The 25,913-nt window shown below is 32.4% G+C and overlaps 1 protein-coding gene and 1 long non-coding RNA gene across 3 annotated transcripts; one reads left to right on the top strand and one right to left on the bottom strand.

The window, feature by feature from the left end:
- Positions 1-248: 248 nt before the first annotated feature.
- On the bottom strand, positions 249-16,164 carry LOC117791773 (homeobox protein Nkx-2.1). 2 transcript variants are annotated; one of them, XM_034631652.1, is made up of 7 exons: positions 15,809-16,161; positions 11,865-12,327; positions 9,424-9,635; positions 6,977-7,128; positions 2,523-2,618; positions 920-1,006; positions 249-713 (listed from the first exon to the last, which is right to left on the bottom strand). In XM_034631652.1, exons 2-7 carry the CDS (start codon positions 12,281-12,283, stop codon positions 276-278), a joined length of 1,404 nt encoding a protein of 467 aa, XP_034487543.1. In that variant the 5' UTR covers positions 12,284-12,327; positions 15,809-16,161; the 3' UTR covers positions 249-275. The 2 variants fall into 2 exon arrangements, with proteins under 2 accessions (XP_034487543.1, XP_034487544.1); XM_034631653.1 differs by lacking the exon at positions 2,523-2,618 and having other exon boundaries at positions 15,809-16,164.
- LOC117791778 lies at positions 14,824-24,980 on the top strand. The gene is made up of 3 exons (XR_004618102.1): positions 14,824-14,881; positions 14,953-15,158; positions 24,871-24,980. It is a non-coding gene; the product is annotated as an uncharacterized LOC117791778 (long non-coding RNA).
- The last annotated feature ends 933 nt before the right edge of the window (positions 24,981-25,913 follow it).

Genomic DNA, 25,913 nt, shown 5'->3' with positions numbered 1-25,913 from the left:
CATTGATCTATAAATATATACACTTATTATATATACTTTTTGTTTTATTTTTGAGGTTTTGAGAGACCTTCCTGTATATATACTTTTAAGAACTTATTTATTATTGCTATTATATAAAGCAATCATTTCATTTAATGAAATCGAAATCAAATATCGCTGCATCTATTTTAAAATTGTCTTACATATATCAGCTGATATACACACATACATAACTGAATTGAGTACACTTGAACATAACCGAAAGAATATAAATGATACGAGTATTTATGATACATTTACCATGCTCTACCTTGCAATGGCAAATAGCCTCCACATTGTTGCTGATGACCATTCGAAATGAAATTATTTTGGTTTCTATATGCCATAGCTAAACTATTGGACATTAGAGCATTATTGCAGGGTTGCTGTAACATTGAAGCATTGGAACCTCCAACTGTCCCACCATAACTTGCTATCAGAGACGAAGATGTATCAGGTGAGTGTGAGTTGGGTGCATCTCCTGGAATGAGACTGAGGCCACTCGGCACATTGGCGGTAGCTGCTGTTGTCCCATTTCCACCATTCGCATTTCCATTGCTATTATTGCTGTTATTGCCAGAATTTGTCGAGCTGTTAGTATGCGATTGGGGTTGTGCGGCACTACTGGCTCCAGAGCAGGGCTTTCCATCCTTTACTAAAACTGGCACCGCGACGCGTCTTGGCGAGCTTGCAGACTGAAAAGAAAATTAAATAAATAATAATCAAATTGAATAAATTCCAAGTAGCTCAATTATTCATTTGATTTAATGCTAGTTGAACCGAAAACAGAATATCCTTTTATCAAGGGGGAATCTTGTCGTTCGACATTTCGCTTTTGGGTATTTCATGAGTGATGTAACACCTTTTTATTGAAGTAGATAATAATTCTTTGATTTATTACCTGATTGTGTTGATTTTGTTCAGCCATTGCCTTTTCTTTAGCTTGTCGCTTGCACTTGTATCGATGGTTTTGAAACCAAATTTTTACCTGAAATTAGAATTTGATGTAAAAATTGTTTAATAATTTTAAAATTAAAAAAATAATGATCAATATTTTTTAGAACTTTTAAATAGAAAGTATTGCCTAATACAAGACAAGTCGATACCCTGCAATTAGCTCTAAGGAATTGTTTTTTGTTTCTTTCCAAAAAAAAAACTAATATTCTGCCATTTACAAAATAAAGTTGGCTGCTAAATCTAATCAATAATACATCCTAAGCATATAAAAAATATACCCTAATCAGTTTGGCAAATAATTCCACAATTTATTTAGCTATTTTAAATAAGAAACTTAAATTCTTTTAGGTGATGTAGGCACAATGTTTCAATTCTTATCAGTTTCCGCCAATTGTTATCAATCATTGAGCACTGACAAGGAACTAATGGGCGTGTTAGTGAACCGCGAAATCGCACACGACATGCAGTCCAATCAATACAAAATAGACAACAATTGAGAGTATATTTTTAAATGAGTTATAAACACAATTAAATGTGGTATAACGAATGAAAATAAAAAAAATGAAAAGTTCTTTTCTGTGGTTTTCCGTTTTATTATGGGCAGCCAGTCAGCCAATGTGATGTTTGCACAAATTTAGAAAAACATAAGTAGGTAGAAAGTACTTACATAAAAGGGATGTGTATTCCGCTTGATAAGTTAGATTACTCTACTACGAGAAACACTTATGGAGTGAATACAATACAATAGCAGGACCCTTTTATAGATGAGCATGATCAAACAATGACCATATTTCAATTCAATACACATTCTTGGGGTGAGTTTAAATATATTATTTTTTCGCATTGTTCATTAATGCGTTTTTATCTTTCAAAAACAAGCCACTGTTGTCCACACACACACTCACACACACACCACACACTCTCTCTCTCAATTCAATGTGTTCTGGAGCTACTGCATTATTCTAAGGTAATCACCACTCCCGTTTAGGCGGGTACGCATTGTATGAAATTTTCAGATAATAAAACTCGAGGGTGACAATACACAATTCAAATATTTTTATTGTTATAACACGTCACACCCCGTAGATGTTTGTCAGTTCAGTAATTGCTTAACCTAATGACAATTATATTATATTTAAAGTGTAAGTTGTTGTCATCCCCACGCCTTGCCATTCACCACTTACTAAAGCAAACATCATCTCCAAGACATTCAAGTTCTTAAAGTATATGGTATCCTGTGAGTAAAGACTTGCACTGTGTCTTAGACACATTTTGTTTGACTTAAATACAGACAATAGCAGACCTATCTCTGAGTCTTTACAATTTATGCTTCAAAGTCAGGCAAAGTTTATTCTAAATTAACATTCATTCCTTCATAAATACATTGCAAAGCTTATATAAATATTGTTTTCCTTAGACAATAGATTAAATTAGTTGCTTAGTGCGTCCGTGTTCCTATTAACTTGTTTATCGCTACTTTATTAAAAATAATATTTATGGTGGATGCAAATATAATAGGTGAAGTTAAATATGGTTTATTTTCTTACTTGTGTGGGCGTCAAATGTATAAGGCTGGCTAAATGTTCTCGTTCGGGGGCCGACAAATAACGTTGTTGCTTAAATCTTCTTTCGAGCTCATAAACCTTAAAAAACAAAGTATAGTTCATATTGTTTATAATCATTAAATACTTGAATAATGTAAGAAATGCTCTAGTAAATACTCTTAACTCCACTTTATTCATATAAAAGTGAGTTTATACTCATAAAATAACAAATTTTTTGTACATGCTTTAAATAGTTTTAAGCAAAGATAAAGGTAGGTGTATTAATAGCTAATGGAAAAGAAAAGGAGTCTTACTGTCAACAACAACAACACTCGATGTAAGTGGACTTGTATCCAGTTATTATTATTCGACATTTATTAAATTTATACTTTAATTTCAGCAGAGCTATTGACGCTCATCGACCACAACTACATCAGCTCAGACAGGGGATGAACTTATGAAGTCCAATTTATAAGTAAGTTCATATCAAATATCCTGATAGAGTTTCAACATAATTTGACACTTACAATACTTGCATACTTAAGATCTTAACCCCTAAGAACTATACCTTTTCAAACATATATTATATTTAAAATTTTCATCAAACTGTTGGTTCAATAAGATTTTGATAAGGCTGTTTAATAACATTGTTGTTTATAATGTACCTAGAAACAAGCTTTGCTTTTGAATCTGCTTTCAATCAACCATAAAAATTTTAATAAACATTTTAAATTCTTGTGGTAAATGCTTAAATGCCACTTAGGGGCCTTTTAGGATTTAAACCTCATTTCAACCTTCCGAATAATTTATAATTTCACATTGAGAAAACGAACCTAAATCCATACACACTAATATTTAGAGATTAATTTTCATAATTACTGCTTGCCACTTTTAGCCCAAAATCATTTGGTTAACAAACCTATTCTGCATTAATCAAAATAAATATATTTTTTCGGACCTTCTTCTATAAAGTCCACATCTTTGAAATACTAAAGCGTTAAATACCAGTTAATATATTAAAATGACCTCCTTACATTAAATCGTTTTTATTAAGATGCTATTGACTAAAAACTGTTTAAAGTTTTGGGTTGTTAGCAATTAAAAAATCAGATTCAATTCTTGACTTGCATAAAATTATTCTTTTGTTGGCCCTTAATAATTTTTTAAGAAGAAATTATTAATTTTTTACGCAAATTAAAGTTACCTGCAATCTGAAAAGTCCTTAACTTGGTTTTACTTAAGTTGCGTTACTATAAATTTATTAGTTTTTGCCGTTAAAAGATTACTTAGTCCTGCTATTTGACAATCTCTTTAAAACAAATTAGCTTAATTTTTGCAATAAAAAAAAATTAATTATCACTATATTGCCAATAAAACCCATAAAACTACCCTTAACCAAATTTAATCATTTTCGATCTTATTTTTATTTGAATATAATTTAAGTATTCTTTATTTCATTGGACATGGCAAAAATAAATAAAAAAAAGTTCTTCGTTTCGCGCATCATTTTCTTAAATAGGGTATATTTCATTCCAAAAGTATTATAAGTTTCTGTTCAAGTCACCAACAAAATTGTATTATCCTTCAAAAGAATTCAGAAAGAACTCAATATAAAATAAAAAATATCTTCGTAGTTAAGTTTTTTCCAATAAAAGCCTCCCAAAAGTTTCCATTCAAAACCACCAAAAAACACCCAGTGTATAGTTATATTTTTGACCTAGTATGAAATTAAAAATACCACTAAATATAATGGCAGAACCACCAAAACAGTTGCAGTTGACAGTGTAATCAAAAATATGCAACTGTTAAATTCCTGCCGCATTAAAAATTATCAAAATCAATAAACCCATAGTAATAAGGTCGAAAATGACCACTTCAATGCGTTACACAATTCGTCGCAGAATTATAATATTCCCTGCAAGGGTGATACAAACTTATGTATTTACATAAATACATACATACATATAGAGAGATGTGTAAGAATTTAAGCAAAATTCAATTCAAATATTTAAACCGCTATAATGAAAAACGAATTTGATATTTACAATACACTTAAAGGCCCAAGACTTTAACAAATAAAAATACCTTTTTGAGAGTATATTTACATTGTACAAATGTGTGTTTGCGTATGCCGTTCGACAAACACTACCGTTGGATATAGTATACATACACAAGTACATGTCCATACATATTCGTATTTATGTGTGCGTGTACATATTTATTTACACATTCATATGTATTTATGTACATTAAGGCGATGGTTAAAACAAAGTATCTTATGGCAGGATTGCCAACTGTTTCATAAAGGGGAGCAACAAACGAGAGCACTCGACATTGCAATACCCTACATAAACAGGTCTGACATTTGACTAAGGTATTGAAACTTGTATTGACTCATAAATGATTTTTACTCTGCTACCCTATTTATTTTAATGCCTTATTTTCGAATACAAAATTTCTAAATACAAATCTCTTTATCAATATCTGCTATCAATACACATCTAAACAATTTCTAATAAATATTTACAATACGCCGTGTGGTTCATCAGCAAATGTTGGGAGGAAGTATAACGATTAAGGAACAAAACAGAGTTTAACACTGTAAAAAAGACCATATCCGTCCGTCCGTCGGTCATTTGCCTGTCTGTTTCTATGAGAACTTTGAGTAGTCTCTGAATTTAATTCTACAACGAAAAGAACGATCTACTTAAATATATGCGATTTATAATTCATAATCCTTGAAATGAAAAAATGACAAATACAATTTACTCATCATTTTCTTTTTTCGTATAGATTTGTGAACAGTTTAAGAGTAATTGAGGTGAATTTTTCATAAATGGTCGAGCAATCATAAATTCTTTTTTTCATGTATTGCAACCCGATCGGAAACAAATTATACTTAATGTTAAGTGTAGCACGCGACAGTTCTTCATAATGTTTATATGGAAGAACCCAAATATATCATATATTTCAACAAGTTTTTAGTTACTAGGTTTGATCATATTTAGACAGGGGCTATAATTTGTGTAATTGTTGAGTTTATTTATTACAAAAAAAAAAAAAAAAAACACTTTACACAGATAGTTTTGAATGCTTATGGCAATGTCATCCCACAGTTGAAATATTGACGAGTATATTTATCAACAGGTAGGCTCATTTAATGTGTTTTTAACCCAGAAAGTTTGATCCAAGCTTCAGTATCACAAAGAAAAGTGCGTATCATAGTTTCTGGTGAAAGGTGTGAAACAACGTCTCATCACTTTTCGAATAATAATAGCGAACGGTATCGAATGGAAGCTACCCTACAATTTAAAGCTATCATGCTTAGATGGATACAATATAAAGTCTAAATCTTAAATATTACTAGATAAATATAGAAACAGACAGACCGATGTTGAGATACCTCCTGTGTCCTTCTAAATTATAATATCCTCTGCACGGGTTTCCTTGCCCAAGAGGTTCAAGTGGTCGTCGGTTTGTTACCGTAAATCTTTGACTTGCAAAATCCGGCGGCATTAAATCGTACTATCCCGGGGGGCCAATTTAGATCAGCAAACGTGAAAACACGACCAGGAAATGACTCGTGCTGTAATTGAATTACCGCCAGACCAGTCGCCAGTTCTCGAAGAAGAATAGTTCGATAAAGTCCCCTTCCGTTCCAAACTCCGCACCAAACAATCACATTCAGTTGATGAATTTGATTTCTCAACAATCATTTGTGGTTCTGAACCCCAAACACGACAACGTTGACGATTGACGAAACCTTCAAGTTAAAAATGCGCACCAAAATTAAAGTATACAGAATTCGCAAACTTGTAGGAATATGAGTATTGTTTGATTACTTATTGCACCCATTTAAAATTGGAAACGGGGTATTCAAAATTTTTTAATTTTGATGTGCATTACAGTTCAAGCTACCGCCAATAATTACCAAAGTAAGTTAAGTAAATTCGCAATTTTCGGTGCATACTCTTTCTTTTTATTCTATTTACCCTGAAAATTTTATTCTGATAGAAAAATAAATTTGAAATTTGTTGAAATTTCTTTTTTTCTACGTTTGTAGAATCAATCAGGTATTTCGAGTTTGCGCACTTCCGACTGCAACGCTTGAAGTTTTTTTTATAGATAATATGCGACGGGGAAAAATGTAGTAGTAAGTGTATTAAAATCTGTTAGGGAATACCTTCTAGTCGGTCAGTCAATCTTCTTTAATAATGTGATATGACCTAACCTTATGATGTATTCATAATTTCATTTGTGAATTGAGACTGTAATTAAGAGATTCTACAGGATTACTTTACATTTCTCTGAGTAAATGAATATATTCCAACTTATTCATACATACCATTAAATTTAATAATATTTATCAGTACAAAGTACATAATTTATTTTTTATTATACAATATAAAAAAGTAGCTCATTAAGAGGGCACTTTGTTCAAGATGTGTTCTACTAACCTGAGCTTGTGTAAAGAGAACTCTTCGCTTTCGTCTCTGCGCCAACGGGAATTGTAGAGGTTTTGCATCACTTACACTGCATGCAGCCAAGCCACTCATGTTCCCCATGTGACCCATCGATCCACTCGCTGAGGTACTCATAAGACGGGATACTGAAAGCAAAAGTTTGCTATATTAAATATAAATAGAATACTAATTAACTGATTCCGACAACAACCAAATGATAGTAGTTTTTGATTTATTATAACAATTATATATAAACTTAAACTTTAATTTCGAGCGGACATAAAAAACCAAGTCACAGCGTTTACGGTACATTTTTCCAAAAATAAGTATAGTATAACATTGCTTTCTATTAAAAAAGATTATTTTAATTCAATTTAGATTAATGGCGATAAAATACATATGAGCTTACAAATAAATGTGCAATTGTGCACTGATTTTTTCACAAAAAATCGTAACCCATATTCGTAATCTACGGTCAATTCTAATGTGTTTTCACCAATAAAACATAGTTCTAAAATTTATTCCTAGTCTCCGCTTTTTGAATTGAAAAATTTTGTGTTTTTAGTCCTTGCATTGACGAAAATTATGTTTTAAGGACAATTGGTCTTTGATTTTGATAGTCCTGGTAATTACAAGAGTTTTGATACTAATCTTGTCAGGATTGAAATAAAAACACTAATGATATGCTAAAATTGCATGCTAAAAATTTCAAGAAAATAATTTTTTCAACTAAAAAAGCGGGGCGTAGGAATTATTTTTAGAATTATGGTTCATTGGTGAAAACATCATGAAATTGATAGTAGATTTAGAATTTGGGTTACTATTTTTCAATTATTTTGGGCCCATACATATCTATCTGTTAATATATATTTTGTTTTTTTTTTACCATTTATAAATTTTAAAATTAGTTTTGTTGTAAAACCTTTCACCGAAATAGTTGTTTCCGGACGTACCGAATCCGAAACCGGAACCGACATTCGTTTCGGTTTGATTTGCTGATAAAAATTATCGTTATCATTGCTGTACAAAGGGTATCTGCTAGTCGACCTTTTTTTTAATTGCTGTATTCATAAGCACAGCTGATGAACTTAGTTTCTTGGCGAAGGAGCATATGAATGATGTTTGGGTCTTTTTCCTGACATCTTCTAGTTCGTAACTCGCGCGAAGATCATGCATACATATACACACGTAGATATGTTAATGCAGGTATGTATATTTAGGAAACTGTTGTCGTCACATACATAAATACATACATGCAGAGTCGTAACTTCATCGACGAGACACACAAACAGAAAACTACAGTTCATGCTAAGTACTTGAAACTGTTTGCTTTACTTTTAAGTAAAGATATTCATAAATGACAATTATTGCTGAGTCACGCAATCAATGTACACTCTTTTTTTATACCCTGTTTAATGCTGTATTTTTCTTAAAAATAAAAAGGTATGCGTGAGAATAATTGATTTCACATTATTTTGTTGTCATTGTTTATTTTAGAAATGAAAAGATGATTATTAATTTTTACATTTTTTACATTTATGACGTTTCTGTACCATATATGTTCATGATATACAAATTTCTACCTAGTACCCTGTAAAAATATCATATCTAGAAAATGAATATAAATGTGATAAAGGTCATCTCTGTCCTATAATATACATATAAATAATGCCCAACAGTTGTTGGGTAAGAATTAGGATGCTTTAGTAAATATTTTGGACCCGGGTCCAAAATAGAACAAGGTAAGACAAAGATGACTTGCTTTAATATAGGTTTAACAAAACTGTACTCTAAATATTATAAAATGAGATTGTTATTATTTATTAAATATAGAAATAATAGTTATGGTTTTTGACATCTCTTGACAGTTTTACTAACTAATCACATTATAATACTATAATACAGTTTCAATATTGAGATAAAAGTATGATAATTTAGGATAGGGCCTTGAATTTTGGTGCACACATATCTAAATATTATAATTTAGTACACTAAGATTTACTTAAATCGAAATTTCAATACAGAAGTTATTCAGAAACAATTTGTGCTGAAAAGAGGATGTCTGCCAGTTGTGTACTCTCGTCACGAGCATTCTCACTTGATTTGTAAGTCATAACGAATTCAGAAGGCAGACAAACATCTATTATCAAATTTGAACATCAACAGCGGGGGAAGTTTACTATGTGTGTGTTTACTATTAGTAATAATCGGTATAGCAGGTAATAAAAACTCAGTTTCAGTGTATTTTCTAGTTCAAGCGAAGAATCTTACAGCTCTTTAATACACCGTATCTACAGACCTTAGAATCTAAGAGTTTGATTAACGATATTAAATTTACTTTCAAAATTTAATAAAGTGACATACATTTTAGCTTATATAGGGGATATTAAATCTTCGGCAATCCGAAGTTATCTGAAAATGTTCTTGTTTGAGTTACGTACTTGCAAATCTGGGATCATTTGCTGTTGATCCATACCATGATGCCGAACCTCTCATGTCTGTATAGTGTCCCGCCAATGATAAGTTATCGGTAGGTCCACAATAGCTCTGTACACCTGGACTATGATATAACGATCCCATTGCGTAAGGATTCGCCATTGTTGAAGTACTTATTGTTCCAGGAGAATTAATACTACTTCCACTAGAATTTGATCTGAAAAAGTAACAAAATTAATGAAAAGTTTTATTAAGATTTTATATTGACTTCACTTTGATATTGTTTAATAGCGAACTAAAATACAATTTGTTTTGATTTGTTGCTAATAATATTATATTTAGTTTTATTAGTTATTTATATATTAAATATTCCATTAAAAATTATAATACGAAAGAATACAAATTTTTATTATAAGTAGATAAGGTTGTTAGGGTAACTTATATTTTTTCCGTCGGCTGAAAATCTAGTATAATTGGGTTTAAATTAATTAATGGTCGACCTGGAGAACTTTAAACTTGACTTAAAAAGTGCTTAGATATAAGCATCAGGCAGGTCAGAGGTTGCAGATGGGAAATTACCCTTAGGGTGGTCAGTTAGTGAATGTGAATTTCCAACGGCGATGGGTGCAATAACTGTATTTACCGCGTCGGTATATCGTCTAAGGGATTGTTGTTGCCTTTTTCGCGCTGCACAGCCCATCAACCACCTTACTATGTTCCACATCTCACTCCAAACCAGACAAAGGTGTCAGTCCAACCATACCTTAAGTCAGCCTGCCGGGAGGACCAACACAGTCGTTAATGGCGGACTCAGCCAATTGGCGACAGCTTCCATTTTGGTCGGGTACCAAGCGTATAAAGCCGACAATTATTTCAAATAAAAAAGCGTAGGGACAGATGAAGGAAGAGTTTTTGCCGCAATCTCTGTTGTTCAAGTGGCAAGTGGGCGCCCTCAAATGGAGGAAGAAGCCGACGCGACGATGGCAGAAGCAGGAAAACACAGAAAAGTTGAATCTAAGAGATAATGAAGTTTATCAGCAGCGAGCAAGAACATATAGTACTTTCTCATCATACCAAACCCGTGACTATAGAATACATGAAAGATTTGAACGTTTGCTAAGATTAAAGTACCAAGAATATTTTATATTTGATTTACTTTTTGTGTTTTTTAAATAAGGTCCCGTTTTATAAAAATAGCGAGAACTCTTATTTGGTAATCATTTCGAAGTTCTAAATAGAGATTGTCGCCCAAATACAACTGCTTAGGATACTAACTAATCGCATGGTCAGACACTGTGGACTGAAAATTCTGCGAACTCGTTGAGGAATCCTCAAAGTAGAATTCTGGGAATACACGTACATGTCTAAACAGCAAAGGTGTAGGGGGTAGAGGAGATGTGGCTGTCAGCGATGCATCAGGCTCAGCGGGGGGGCTTGACAGATCTAACAGGTCGCAGTATACAATTCCCTCATTATAATAATAATGAGTATACTTAACGTTGTAGAGCTTCTCAAGGACCAACAATATTGCAACAGAATGTAAATTGAAAAGAAATAAAATGCCATTGAAAGCTAAAAATTAAATTTGTAAGCATTTTAACAAAGCCAGCATGTTTAATCTTAAACCCTGAACTCATTGAAAGTGAGCTAGGGTTATCAAATTTGGAATTTATAGCCCTGAACACAGGGAATGTTTATAAAGTTGACTTTTTTTAAAGTTGTATACTTTCTTTCAATCCCCCACAACACATAAGCTTTTTAATTATTCAAAAAAGCAGGAAAAAAGTTTGCGACGGTACGAAGGGTTCTAATTTTCTAACATAAAAAAAATTAATTCTCGGAAAATATGTTGATACACACCAACTTGCCCTCACTTCGTAGGCGTGAATTTACCTAAATCGGAAAAAATAAACATTTTATTGTAAATTTGTAATGCCTTTAAAACCGGTTTGAGCTCTCATTTTGGTGTAGCTTTTCCAAGTTCGAGAGAGATGAAGTTTTCGACAGTGCATCGATTTAAAAATCAATTGTACGATAAATAAAAGCTAAAAATATATGATTTTCATCAATTAAATGTAAACATACATATTTTTAGACACCAACTTAACAATAATCAGTTAAATTATGTGATGTAAAAATGATTTTAATGTCGATTAGTAAATTGATCAACTTTAATCACATAAAATTTTAGTGAACTACCAAAACGTTTATAATTGTTTCTATTTAAAATTGCATTCTTAGAAATGAAATCTCTGAAAGTCTCATTTCAGTGTCTTAAGTTCTTAGACGGAAATTGTTATTAGAGAGACCCTGTTGTAATAGGAATAACCACAGACTATTATGACGGCATGTTTTGTCCGTGTTTTGTGGAAAATGTGAATAGTGTGAAATAAAATATCTTATATAATAATAATGAAATTATTAAAAAACAGGACGAAAAACTTACCGAAATGGAGACGGCGGATTACCGTTTATTTCCAGTTTGCGATACGATTCCTCAATTGGACTTAGGATATCGGTCACACTAAACGGAGTTGAATGGCTGTTATTGAACAAAGTATTCTGATGCTGGCTATGCAGATTCTGGAGATGCTGAATACTGGAGAGACTATGATGATGATGTGCAACCGCTGCAGCGGCTGCGGCAGAAACCGTGTGTTGTGCCGATGCCTCGTTTGGATTATGCTTGGCAAGTGGTTCCAACTGATGATGCTGGGAGGCTGCAGATGGTATAAGTATATCCTTTTGAGATAAACTCATAACCAGATCTTCTTCATTACCCAAATTGTTGGCCTCGTCGTCAGGTAGCGCCCGAAAGCATCGCCGATCGTTATATGTTGGATCAATTAAGTTTGACGCTGACATACGAAGAAATTTAAACCTAAGCCTTCACTTTCAATTTAACCAATCTAGAAATATAAACAGTATAGATATTTATTAATCGCTTGACACCAAAAACTAAATAACTTTATTGCTTTTAAGCTGTTCTTTGAGTAACCAAGCGCAACTTCAAAGAGGTAAACCGGTTAATGAACATTTTATTAAATTATGATTGAAGAAATATTTACAAGCTGTTGTCTGTCGATAAATTTGCTTAAACATAAGCTATAAAAAATTATTTTAGCTCTACAAGTTTTTGTTTATCCAATTAATAATGCTTTTGATTACTTAAATATTTGCACTTTGCTAGTAATACTAATACTAATTGATATTTTTTGTCCGGATTTTTCCCAGTTCCTACGACTTTTTCATAATCTTTAATATTTTTTTATCCTTTCTGTTTTCTTTTTATAATAAATGGCTGAGTTAAATTATATAGAATTGTTTCTTGAAGTTAAACAAATCATTTTCTACAATCTCTAAGTGCATTTCTCTAGAAAAAGCATCTTATTTAAAAATGAATATAAAATCATAGGCTTGGGTTACTCGATAGTATCTTTATATTTCTCCCAGATCGATTGGTCCGATCTTAACACAGAGATTGTTTTGTTGTGAAGAACTAGGTAAATATTCGTTATTTGTATGTATTTAATTGCTTTTCACTTTCGTTTGTATCGTTTATAAAGGAGCGGGCAGGGTTGTTTAAAAACGTAGCAAATTCACAACTAAGGGATATTGTTTAGATAAGGATGTGGTGTAGTCCGTCAGGGATACCCATGAGGCAAAACTGTAGGGATGATTCACTAATAAAGAATTCAGAATGGAGGACGATTCGCTATCAATTCAGGTTGTTAGGCCACATATTCTTCTTCCTTTGCAACTGCTAGACTGTGAAGGATTCAAAATAAGTTAAGTCTAAAGATCGAAGACGACCTCAACCCTCTTCTCAGCCAATGGAAGGCTGCCAACACTTTGACCAAAAACCTGCTAGGCAAGATTCCTATGTAAATTACACAAACAACGTCGGGGAAGAATTGGAGAGCGCTCGACCGAAACAACTATGGTGGACGTGAAGTGTCCGTGGGCAAGTGGCCTAGCCAACCGATAAGCCCTATCGTAGAGACTTTCACTCAAGCGAGACTCCGACGGTTGGGGTGTTCTGGTATTGTAAAAAATGTTGGATCAGTTATAAAGTTTTTGTCAGGGACCGCAAATAATAATTATGAGTTTGAATAAATTATAGCCTAAAAACCTTCAAAAACAGTGGGGAAAAATGTACATAACATCTTTTTGTACGCCATATTCGAAAACATGATAAACTTTTATTTTCAATTTTTATTTCAAAAATGATTTTTTATTAAAATAAATTTAGATAATACAAATCAAAAATAATAATTATATTTAAATTTGTATATAAAAATCAAAGTATAATTCTAATCATCAATTTTAATTATAAAAGACAAAAATAAGAATTACTTGTAAATTTTCATAATAAATTTTTTTAAAATTGGCTACCTCGATTTAAAGACATTTGAATTCAATTTTTATTATAAAAATTGACAAGTGATTCTTATTTTTGATTTTTATAATAAAAATTAAAAAAAAAAGTGTTATGGTTTGATGTTAATATAATAATATAAATATATTATAATAATTATTTTTGATTTTTATTATTCAAATTAATTTTAATAATTAAAAATGATTTTTTTCAAAACAAAATCATAAATACTTATTATGTTTCAATTTGTATATAAAAATTATACTAATTACAGTCCCTGGCTTTTGTGGATACCCCCAAACTTAAAACTTTTTAGATTAAAATTACATTTTATTTATCATTTTTTTTTATTGCTTATTTAAAGTTATAAGATCACAAAATTATTACCATTTTAACAAAAGATTTATTTTGTTTCCGAATTTTCTATTTATTATGACCCATTACTTTAAGTTTGGTGTCTTCTGATTTTTTTTTGTGATGTTGATACTGATGAGGAAAAAATAAATATGCACATTTACGCTTCTGCATGTCACGCACTTTTCACTATTGACAAGCTTAATACACCCCGTGTATTTTTTTAATCCATGTCGAAAACTGTAGCTCAGTTAAAAAAAAAAATGGGAATTCCGAAAAATTAAACATTGACTTTGACCGTCGGAGAAAAGAGTAACTCTTGGATTGCAACATATTGCAACTCTTGCCAGGACACACAGAAAGTAACAAGAGATTTGCATTCATGACACTTGGTAACATTGAAGAAAGGATGAATGAGGTAACTAACGCCGTTATGCAACGCAGAAGATGCAGCACAATCTCTAACCACAAATTGATGCAATGCATCTTCATCTGAGTTAAAGCCCAAGCTGATGGCAAAAGCCCAACGCGAGGCACTTGACGGCATTGCGGGTAGTTGTGGTTCACCCCAAACCCAAACCCAAACCCGAACCCAAACTCAAACCCAAAACAAAGGCACTAGAAGCGTTCATTGATGGCAGCCAACCCTCTGGTTGTGGCTCTCAATCTGGATATCTACAGACACAGACGCGTGTGTGCATTCTATGTGCGAGCACGTCTCTCAGCAACTGGTAAGATGACTAATCAGAGATTTTTAGCATAAAGAAACGCCGACGCTAACAAGAAACCCCTATATTTCCAGACGAATCTACTTGAGTTACAGGAAGTTGTGGAAATGGTTTCAAATGGACATTTTAATCGTGCTCTTGTGTCGCACTCACCCAATGAATTTCCAATAACTTTTATTGGTCTTGTACAACAAATCACAAATAGCTCTATACCTTTAGCTAATGGAAGCTGTTAAATGTTTTTTTTTTTGGCCATCTTCATAGTTGTAATCAATCTCAGGTGCGTAACAATTTAATAATTATAGGAAAACAATATTATCACCAAGTTGATAAACATATAAAAATTGTGTAAATACGTTAAAGTCAATCTTGCATTTTAAATTAAAAGAAAACTTTAACTGATGAAGGATTTTTATTATTTTTTAATTTTTTGGGGAAAATCTATAAAACTCAATCTGAAGTCTATTTTAGCATAAAGTATGATATTTTAATATTTGGCAGATAAAATGTCCGTAAAATGTTTGATACGTTAATGTCGCACTTTGATGTCGATAAGCAAAAATTAAACTATTTTATATAATTCAAGTTAAGATACAAAGATGTGAATAATATGTATTTCCAACCTGATTAGAGGGCAACAACTCTTTTCTTGCTGCAAGCAAGATAATTGTTATGTCAACTTTCATATAAATCACAATAAGTGTTTATTGTTTAGAATTCAATTCAATTTTTAAGCATGAAATGCCAATTTAAATTATTTTGTAAATTTTATAAATCATAAGAAATTTTATTATGCACAATTGTTTCATTTGAATTCCAATTCAAAAATTTGATTATATAGTCAATTGTTTCGAATATTGATATTGCTTATTTAAGACAGTATCACATTGAGTTTTGTTTTTAAATCCTCATATTGGTTTGAAATCTTACTTTAACCATATTTGTAGTGCACTTTTAAATGTTGACCATCTCGTGGCAAGAATTGGTAGTTATTATGTAATTTTGGATTTTGATTTCACTGTTATTGTAACTATCAATGAATTGTGATCGAGTAATCGCTAAGAAATTTAAACAGCGACATTGATTTAGGTCTTAGCGATTTGTAGAAGCCATTAACTTATTTTGATAAAGCACTTAGAATATGTAACACCAATTTTTTGTTTCTGCCGCACAATATATGTATGTAAATTTAAAGACATATAAGCCCACGTCAGTGAATTTATTATGAATATCCACTCGACACGATTCCGTCAAATGAAATAAGAGGTCTGAACAGTACTGACGAGTACTCCTCAGATGGCTTCTGGATAGCCCTCGAATAAGTTTTTCCTATTAACGATAACTCTGTACTGTTGGTACTGGCTACACACTTCGTTGAACAAAACAAACATCAAAATATTGCCTATTCATTTCCACAGCTGCCAACCAATGGCAGAGTCGACACAATAACTGTGGGCTGGAATTCAATTCAGAGTTAACTTACTTTACACTGCAGCGCCTGCCATGCCTGTCTACACTCAAATATACCTGTCACGCTCACTCTACAGTGCGCACGGCTCAGACGTGTGGGTTGGAAAGGGAGCAATGTAGTTTTAGCACACATCTTTGCAGCGTCGCAGTTTTCAGTTGCATGAGCCAATGAGAGACGTTTGTGTTTCATCCCCCGATGCGGCTTGAGGTCGCATATTTGGAATTAGTTTAGGAATGTTAAATGCATTCTTAAATTGTTAAATTTCCCCTCACTGTCACGCTCAACAATAGAAATGCTTGCTAAGCCTGTATTTTCACACAACGCAACAATGCGTCCGCGTACTCCTCATGAGTGCCAACTTGAAATCGTTAAGAAGTTTCTGACGGGTCTGGGTGGACAGTATTTATATCATTTCATTCAAAATCAAAAAATCGAAAAACAGAGGCGTATCCTCTCTGAAACAAACATACTCGAACATAGAGCTCCCGTCAACTCGTCAAATAACTTAAATATAGTACAATTGAAAGTCAACTCCGAACAATTTACAGGATTCAAAATAGAGCCTTAAAGATGAATGCTGTTTTAATTTATATTTATGACAGAACCCTTTGCACATCCATTCGTAAGCATAAATTTGATGTTTATGTTTGAACTGACATAAAGAGTCGTCTTCCATATAAAGAGACAAATAAACTCATCAATCTGCTTTATACCCTATACCAATTGTGAATTCATAAGTGTATGATTGTTATTTGGAGTACTGCGATTCGCGGGATGGGGCATATTCTACTACTTTACCGTATAAAATCCTTTGTGTATCCTATTATTATAGCTTATATAGGAAATTATAGCTTTCTTTAAATTTATGGTCGGAGACCTCATAATCGACTGTCTGTCTGTCTGTCTTTTAATCTGACTAAGCTTGATACAATTATAGATCAGTCTCACATTGTTTAAGATATAAAAAATATATGTGTAAGTATAATCCTAGGAATAAAACCAAATTCTTGGGGGAGGAAAATTAGGTAGAAAATGTAACTGTTTTGATAATTGTCCATCTAATCGAAAAAATCACCCTGCTCGATTAGTTCTAACGCCAAATCGAATTACGCAATTTATATAAACACAATAGATATTTTCCTGAATAATATTGACTGCTTAATGGGGATGTCTTTGACCTGGGTACAAGAATACTTGGTATGGGAGTAGGCAGCTTTGTGCAAGGGGTTTTTAAAAGAATCGCTTCTAAAAACAATCGTTTCCAAAATTTTGGAGTGTCTTTAATGTCAGAGATTTCAATTTTTAAAATAATATATTAACTATAGGTATAAGGGATTAAATCGCGTGAACGATTTAGGAATACTCCTTGAATTTATTTTAATTTAAAATTTTATTTTGTTCCACTCTCGCTGTTATCAAGGCTACTCAAGTTTTTGGATTCATCAAATGTTGGTCCAAGGAGTGTGATTACCCTTATTTGACTACACACTATTTGACTACACTACATCAAGATAAATTTGAGTCTGTGCAAGAGAAATTTCTACTTTTTGCACTTCGTGACATCAACTGGGCTCCTGTTACTGAACTGCCCTTATTCTCTGGTAGACTTATACTTATTAGTTAATTCCATCAATAACAGGGCGTACTTATTTAAGGTGACGTCTTCGATACAGTTACCCTCTTTGAGGTACCTATTTTGACAGTTCGAAAGCAAATTTCGTTCCAGCGCCTCTCTCTCTGAGAGCCGAGAGAGCACTTTTGACAGTTTAACTACCACAGCTGACATCGAAGACGTCACCTTTAATAAGTACACCTTGGTCTGCTATATTTATATAAACTCATTATTTTCTCTGCATAAACCATTTTGAGTCCTCTGTGCTGATTTTATCAAGTTTTCAACTCAGAGGCCTTTCTTCGCTTCTATTAACAAGCGGAACAGTCGAGCACACCCGACAAAAGGATACCCTGTGCTAGGCTCTTAGACTCTGTTAGGGACGCCGAAGATTTTATGACCTTCCTGAAAGCTGTATTAAATTTTCGACTGATTGTTCCAGTGAACCGATTTCAACCAAATTCACCAAGGACAAATAAGACAGCAGAAAATTCATAATCTTTGAGCTTGAATTAGGTTTCTTCAGAAAAATCAAAGATTAATATTCTGTTAGATTGGTTGAGATATCTTAAAACCGAGCGATTCCATGGTATCTATATGATATAGTAAAGCGAGTTTAAACAAGTTGGGTCAGGATGTATAAGAAATCTAAAGTTATCTCAAAAAAATAACAAAGTTTTTCGTACTTAACCTTGGGAGCAATGGTTTCAATGGCAGTTATATGATATAGTGGTCCCATCCAAAAATAAAATTAATTTTGGTCTGTGTATGTAATCCAAACTAAAATTGATGTTTCTAACTCTTCTACTCTTAAGGTGTTGTATTATATCATTGACTAAAAATAAATAAGATTGCAATTAATTTTTGAGTTGATAATTATCAACTTAAACTTAAATTATAATTTACTAAAATCGGCAGAGGAATAATCAGAAAAAAAATTTTGACCATTTATTTTTTATTTTTTTTTTATTATTAAATTTCCCGTCACAGAGTTTAATGTTATTATTTCATGTGCTAATCCCAATGTGTTTGATGTTTTAGAAATGGATGGTAATTTTATTTATTACTAAAGAACAATATTTGTTAAGCATTCAGGCCTATTTTAAATATAAAAGAAGTATTTTTACGTAAAATTTGTAGAAATTAAAGTCAAAAGCACTCCAAATAGTAATAATCTGTAACTGAAACCCCAAATGAAATCCTAACCGAAACCATTTTTTTTATTTTAGATTTGCAAACCTTTCTTATTAAATGGAACTTGTTTGACATCAATTACCCCTTGTTTATATATTAAGCTTTTTTATACAAACTTGTACATCTAATTTTTATTTATTTTTGAAAAGAAATTATGCCTGAGTTTCGGAACCGAAGTAAACAAAAAACCCGATAATCGATATGAGTCCGTTATACAAAGATTCCGATAACCGATATCTCGAATACAAACATAAGAGAAACTAATTTTTCATTTGGTTTGATACCCTGGATGAAAGCTTAATTTACTTCCGACTGACCTTAACTAATTTTCTATGCTCTGCATGACATGTGAAATCAAAATGGCTTAGCAGGTTTTGGAAAATTCAGTCACAAATGCAGAAAATTAGTGGCAAATAGAATTGTCCGACAGGTCTCAAGTTGATTTTCAGCGAGCTATCCAAGATAGAGATCCATAGAGACCTAAGTTGGTATAGGACACAGCTTACCATTCGTAAAACTTGGTTCAAAAACTTTAATCCATAATTAAGATCTATAATGTCACGGGCAACGCCAGTTTATATAAACTATTAAATATGTACAGTTTGCAGTGGGAAAATACAATGTTGCCACAAGCATCTTATAAGAAACGTTACCGCATTCTTCAGCATTATCAATATTATTACAGTAATAACCACATTACAATTTTAATTCGGGAATAATATTATTCGATTGTGCAAACTTTGTGAATATATTGTAAATGAAAACGTTCCCATGCATTCGGATGGATGAATTGAAGTTCATGCTCTCAGCACGACATAAGTTTTCAGTTGAATGATTATGTTAGCAACGATCTTCAGACAAATTAAAATATGTAGAAAGAGCAATCGAGAGCGTAAATCACCCCTAAAAAGATGAATAAATCGCTTGAACAGTTTTAGATATAATGGCAATAAAAGTATTTAATAAAATACTTATAGATATAAGTACTTCAAATAAAACTACGCAGGAGTTCACTACTCGACCAGCAGATATCCTGTACCCGGCCCTGATTTCGCAAGCTGCAACCTACCAAAATTAAGCAGCGGCTGCGCTGCGTCCCCTGCCCCTAAGCAAGCTGGATGCAGCTCAAAGTGGTTCCTTGAAAGTTCCCTCATTCGTAAGGACTGCATCTTATTGTTGAAGTACTCGCACAACTTGTAGAAATCATATCGTACAGCTCCATTTCTTAAAATTACATATTAAACCGAGCAAGCTAAGAATAAATGTAAGTACACTGAAAAAAAACCATATGTACTATTATATATGAAACAAGTAGTGCACCCGTGGCACTCTGGTTAGAAAAGCCGCTTCATCTGAAAGCAGCAGGCGCCGGCTCGAATCCCATTCGTAACAAGGAAGAGAAACATTTATAAAATTACCAAAGACAGAATAAAATGTATATAAATCAAAATTAAAACAACAATAAAAAGTTATAAATTTGAAAATAATTTCTAATTTTTTTTTATTTTTTCACTTAAATTTTAAAAACATTTACTCTCATAATTAAAACATTTATTCTAAAGATAAAAACTTTGTATTATTTCAAATGTTTTTAAACCAAAATGTGTTTTCTTATTTTAAGACTTTTATGCTCTCGACTCATTTTTTGACCAAAACTCTTAGTTTTGAGACCAAAATCTTGATTTTAGAACATTTTTTTTTTAATCAGTGTATGGGCTCATAAAAGCTATCTATTAAAGGATATTAAATAATCACATCTATTTAAAATGTACAAGTTGCAGTTGAATTCTGTTCTATCCTCCCTATAATGGAACATATCCGTCGTCAAAGTGATATGCAACAAAGATGGTGGTGGCTTCAAGGTAGTCATCCATGCGGACATTGTTTGGGTTTTCTTACCGGAAAATAGCCTTAATCGCTTTGCGATTCAATGACGTAAAAACTTAAGTAATTGTCTAGTTGAGCTGCAAATAGCGAAAGTTAATCCTAATATAATTTGATCCATCAATTGTCACCCCATTAAGAAATGGCGTGTCTGGTCTTTAAAATACAATAAATCTTATCGCCGATTAAAGTATTATGTTTTAATAATCATATCATTAATTCGTAACTTTCACAGCTGTATTGTTAGTTTCTATTGATGATTTTGTATTCTTTTGCACTAAACACAATATTTTTATTAAGTAAAAAAGTCTAAAGATGTTAAATGTTAAAGATGTTCTGGAATATAATGTGTCCCGTTGAAATCAGATATAGTTCACATCATTCAATTCAGGTCAAAACAATTTTCAGTTATCATGGTCCGACATCGTTTACCATTGACAGGCCCTTCTACTCACTGGAGATGAAGGCAAAGGAAGAAAGAAAAGCAAATCAAACAGTGTGTTTTTCTGCCTAAGCCTTCTATCTCTGTCTCTCTCTATTTCTTGCTATCTCACTACTCGCGTGAACGTTCAGCGAAGAATGTGCATCATCACTGCCGTTAATCTTTTAGCCAAAATTTGAATCAGGTTCAAACTGCACTACATCCCAATCAGCGAACATAAATACAATGAGTTGGGTGGTCTTGTTCTGTCAGTTATTGTGTTAATCGGATCTTTAGTTTAAATTTAAAAACGATTCTTATACATCTTCTTTGTTGTTTAATAACTTTAAGACAAAATAAAAAACACACCATTTTACAATAAATTTCCAAAAGGTCTGAAAACTATTATTTTTTCGCAAAAAATTAAAAATTTGAGTTAAAAACAAAAATTAACGTTCCTTTTAATCTTGGAGAATTGTCTTCATTTTGAGCAAACCAATACTGACCGAGGCTAATGAATCTTAGTTACTGTTTAAAATTGGAGGACCTTTAAATATTTTCATTTAAGTTAAGAATAACATTATACAAAAGGAAAAGTAATACTTATATTATGTATTATACTTGGATTGCAGGTAAGTAAAAGCTTATCATCCTCTCCGAAACACACAAATATCAGGAGAACGAGTTTTTCATAATCTGCTCAGACATTGCCTCGTTTGGACTGTCGATGACAACATCTCTTGAGGGTTCCCTCATTCACCTTGCAGATCTTTGGGCAAACAATTTCATCGTGTAAACAACATGAGTGTTTAAACAGTTCGTGATCAAGGCTGTTTTAAGTGTCTTTGAGGTAACTTTGTCACTGATTGTTAACAGTGATCTCAATATACTTTCTAGGCGAGTTGTGGATGGATCACTCTGCTTAATACTTTACCTTTGTTGCTCTGAATTTTATTTTTGAAAAAAAAAAAAAGAAAACAACTTCTCTTTACAGAAATTATATAATATATCTTATTAAATTAAAATCACACTTACGAATACAAATCGTTATCATATGCATTTAAAAAAAATCAGTCTTTGTTCCTTTCAGATACTACAAAATAGTTTTTTCTAAAATACACATTTTAGACACCACTTAATTAAAGTAAGCCTCGTGCTACTTAAAGCACATTTACATCAGATTGGTTCAGATGAATCGCGATGTTGAAAAACTTATTCCGTCTGCTATAAATTATATTTCCATTAATGATGCATACACATGGTACGTACACATTTTATATAAAAAGATAATCAGAGCTACAGTCGAGCATTTTCGACTGTCATAGACCCCGTACTTACTATAGAAAAAGCTAAGACTGCTACAAATTCAAAAATATTCTGCTCACTTGACGACCTTGCAGAGCGCTGTATTATGTAACTTTACGATATCTTATAAAAGAAAAAGTTTTTCATACGAAGACCTGATTTTCGCCCGATCAGTCAGCTATTTGATATAGGGGTCCGATTTGAACCAACTTTGGTCAGGATATATACAATAAAGTTAGATACATATTGTATCAATTTGGTTACGATATCTCGAAAAACAAAAAAGTTTTTCATTCTAAGACTTGGTTTTCGGCCGATCGGCCTATGACAGCTATATGAAATAGTGGTCCGATTGGAACCAACTTCAATAAAGATGTATAGGACTAATTTAAATGCATATTCTATAAGTTTGGCTATGATATCTCATAAAACAATAAGTTTTTCATTTTAAAACTTGATTTTCCACCGATTGCTCCTGCAATATAGAGGAACCTACATACCAAGTTTGAAATGTTCTATGTCGACTTTTTGGCGGTTAAGGGGGCGTGGCCAAATTCTGGGTCAAACTTGATCTGAGTCAAACTTCTGGGTCAAACTTGATAGAGGAACCAAGTTTGGTGTCTCTAGCTCTAATAGTCTCTGAGATCTAGGTGTTCATACAGACGTCAGGACGTCAGGGCAACAGGACAACAGACGGACATTGCTATAACGACTCGGCTATTGATGCTGATCAAAAATATATATATTTTTGCCACGCAATGCAACTGAAATTTATGAAACAGGGTACTAAATTTTTTTTAAGTTGCAGCCGCACATTCAATCTTTGTTCTTTGTTCATCTTTGTTTCTTTCTCGAATTTTAAAAACGACAATAGTGGAACATTAAAACATTTGCATATTGTGTTGATTATTTTTAATTCAAAATGTATTTATTTTATTTGCGTAAATCACCTTGACTTTTGCTCAAAAACATACTAATTTTAACAGCCATTATGAAGTTAAAGTTTTCATTTTGTAATCTAATTCAAATACCTGCAAAAGGCATTATATAAATATATAAAAGAGCATACATTAAATACAGTTCAGACTAACAATGAGAGTTTTATTTATTTAATTTTGATTTGCAACTATGTGGGTAGGTTGTTTTTGATACGCTACGAAAAAACTCAGCTTATGTCACTGTTGACGACAGTCCACGCCAGTGACGAAGCATCCGGAAGCGTGCAAAAGGTAACTAGCAATATATGCAGAATTATATTAAAAATTTTTTTAATAAACGAAATTTTTATTTTTTTTACAAAAAAGTAAACAATTCATCGAAAGCCCAATATAAACATTCAATGTACAGAATCTATCTGCAAGGGTATTTTATGTTCGAAACGCCGTAATTAGATCTCCTTTTAGATATAACACAACAGGCAAGAAATAACATAAGTAGTACCCTACTAAAGGTAAACAAAAAAGAATTGAAGATAATTCTTATTAAAAGTAATTAGAAATAAGCTAATTGATGAATTTCAATCAAATTTGGCAGATCTACATACATAGTTATTTTGAGTTTTGATTAATTAAACTTAACTACTTACAACTATAGAGCTATAAAGGAATTTTGTAAATATCTTTGCATATGCTGTATGAGGATGACCCAAAATGCTTTATTTTACAATGGGAGATTCCCCCTCACAATGACGATGGGCGTTATTCGAGCATGTCGAGGGGAGGAGCATAGGTGTGGAGTACCGTTTGTGACTCATGATTGGTCAATTGCAAGCTACGCCTCTTTACGATTTACCACATTGCAAATAAGAATGAGAGTATGAAATAGAAACATGATGCATGAGCACACAATATGAATACATATCTATTTAAACACATACATACATACCACACATACATGCATACACTTCGTCTGTGTGTATGTGCATGTGTGTGTGTAGCCCACACATAATTTAATACAAGTACATGCATATACAATTCGACACCGTCGAATAACTTCAAATAGGTATAAAGATAAAATACATTCTAAACGAATTTAATATTAAAAAAAATAAAAATACAGAAAGTAAACTAATTAAACTAATAATATTTCTGACTTTATACTTGCAGATGGTTGAACTTCAAAAACTGGGATAGTACTCTCAACTGTCAAGCACATCAAAAGCTAAGGATTATTCTTGTATTCAAAACCTGATGTACCTATTAAAGCTTACATTTTATTTTAATTGTTTCACTTTAAAGACTTTTCAGCTATTTAGTGCTGGTTGTTTAATTGAATGACTGACTGCTTAAGTGATTAGAGAGCTATATATTTATACACGAGAATAATATAGGGGTGTACTGTCAATGTAAATAACTCTAAAAAGGAGGAGAAATAGATCAACAATATTCAGCATCAGCAGACGAGCCATGCTCGACTTTATACCATAATCAAAACTTGGCAACATTTCTGGATTAAACATTCTACTTTTCGGTTATGCCATTTAATCGCAACATGATCGTATAAGTCCAACGATAGTTATAACAGCTTCAAGCAGTGAATCAAACTAAAACAAAAATCGGTTTCGAAACAACTAATTCGAATGGGGTTAAATTTCGGTTTTAGTACCAGTACCACAGTTAGTATACAAAAGTACTTCTAAAAATTATGTAAGTCTTATATTTTTACACTGATCTTAACAGTCAATACCGTTCTAAAAAGAAAGAAGTTAGTACTTGTGCTATCTTTTTTTTGCATTCTTAGGATGATATATCAAATTGCCAGGTCGATGACCCACTCCATGACTTCCAATAAATTTAGTTTTATGCACAAATAATAATTCTGTACAGTATCATACACAGGACTACAGAAGTAATACACTCCATCCTTATACCCTAATGTACGAAAAAAGTACCGTTACCGTACAGTTACATACGATTCGGCTATCGGTTCTTGAAAGAGAATTTATTTTGATTCTGGTTCCGTTTTCCTTACTCAATATGAAACTGTTAATTTTGGTTAAAGGTTTCGGTAGTGCTCCCCGATATCAACTTCGGAGTTCATTAATTTTATGTGTATATTTAAACTGAGTACCGTATATCTGTCGTCAGGGACTCGATTAATTGCTCTTACTTATTTTCCTGCATGCGAGCACAGTACTCCGCCGACAAGG

Source organism: Drosophila innubila (genome assembly GCF_004354385.1).
Source record: "Drosophila innubila isolate TH190305 chromosome 3R unlocalized genomic scaffold, UK_Dinn_1.0 2_E_3R, whole genome shotgun sequence".
In the NCBI taxonomy this organism is placed as follows: domain Eukaryota; kingdom Metazoa; phylum Arthropoda; class Insecta; order Diptera; family Drosophilidae; genus Drosophila; species Drosophila innubila.
Note: the sequence above shows the minus strand (reverse complement) of the source record. Positions and strands in the feature narration are given on the sequence as shown.

What these genes read in the sequence shown, in the direction of transcription:
- LOC117791773 (XM_034631652.1), bottom strand. Translation starts at nt 12,283, where the DNA reads ATGTCAGCGTCAAACTTAATTGATCCAACATATAACGATCGGCGATGC. An exon ending in AAATGATCCCAGATTTGCAA is followed by an intron (nt 7,129 to 9,423) that starts GTACGTAACTCA and finishes TTTTGCTTTCAG; the next exon opens with TATCCCGTCTTATGAGTACC. An exon ending in TTCTCTTTACACAAGCTCAG is followed by an intron (nt 2,619 to 6,976) that starts GTTAGTAGAACA and finishes TTGTTTTTTAAG; the next exon opens with GTTTATGAGCTCGAAAGAAG.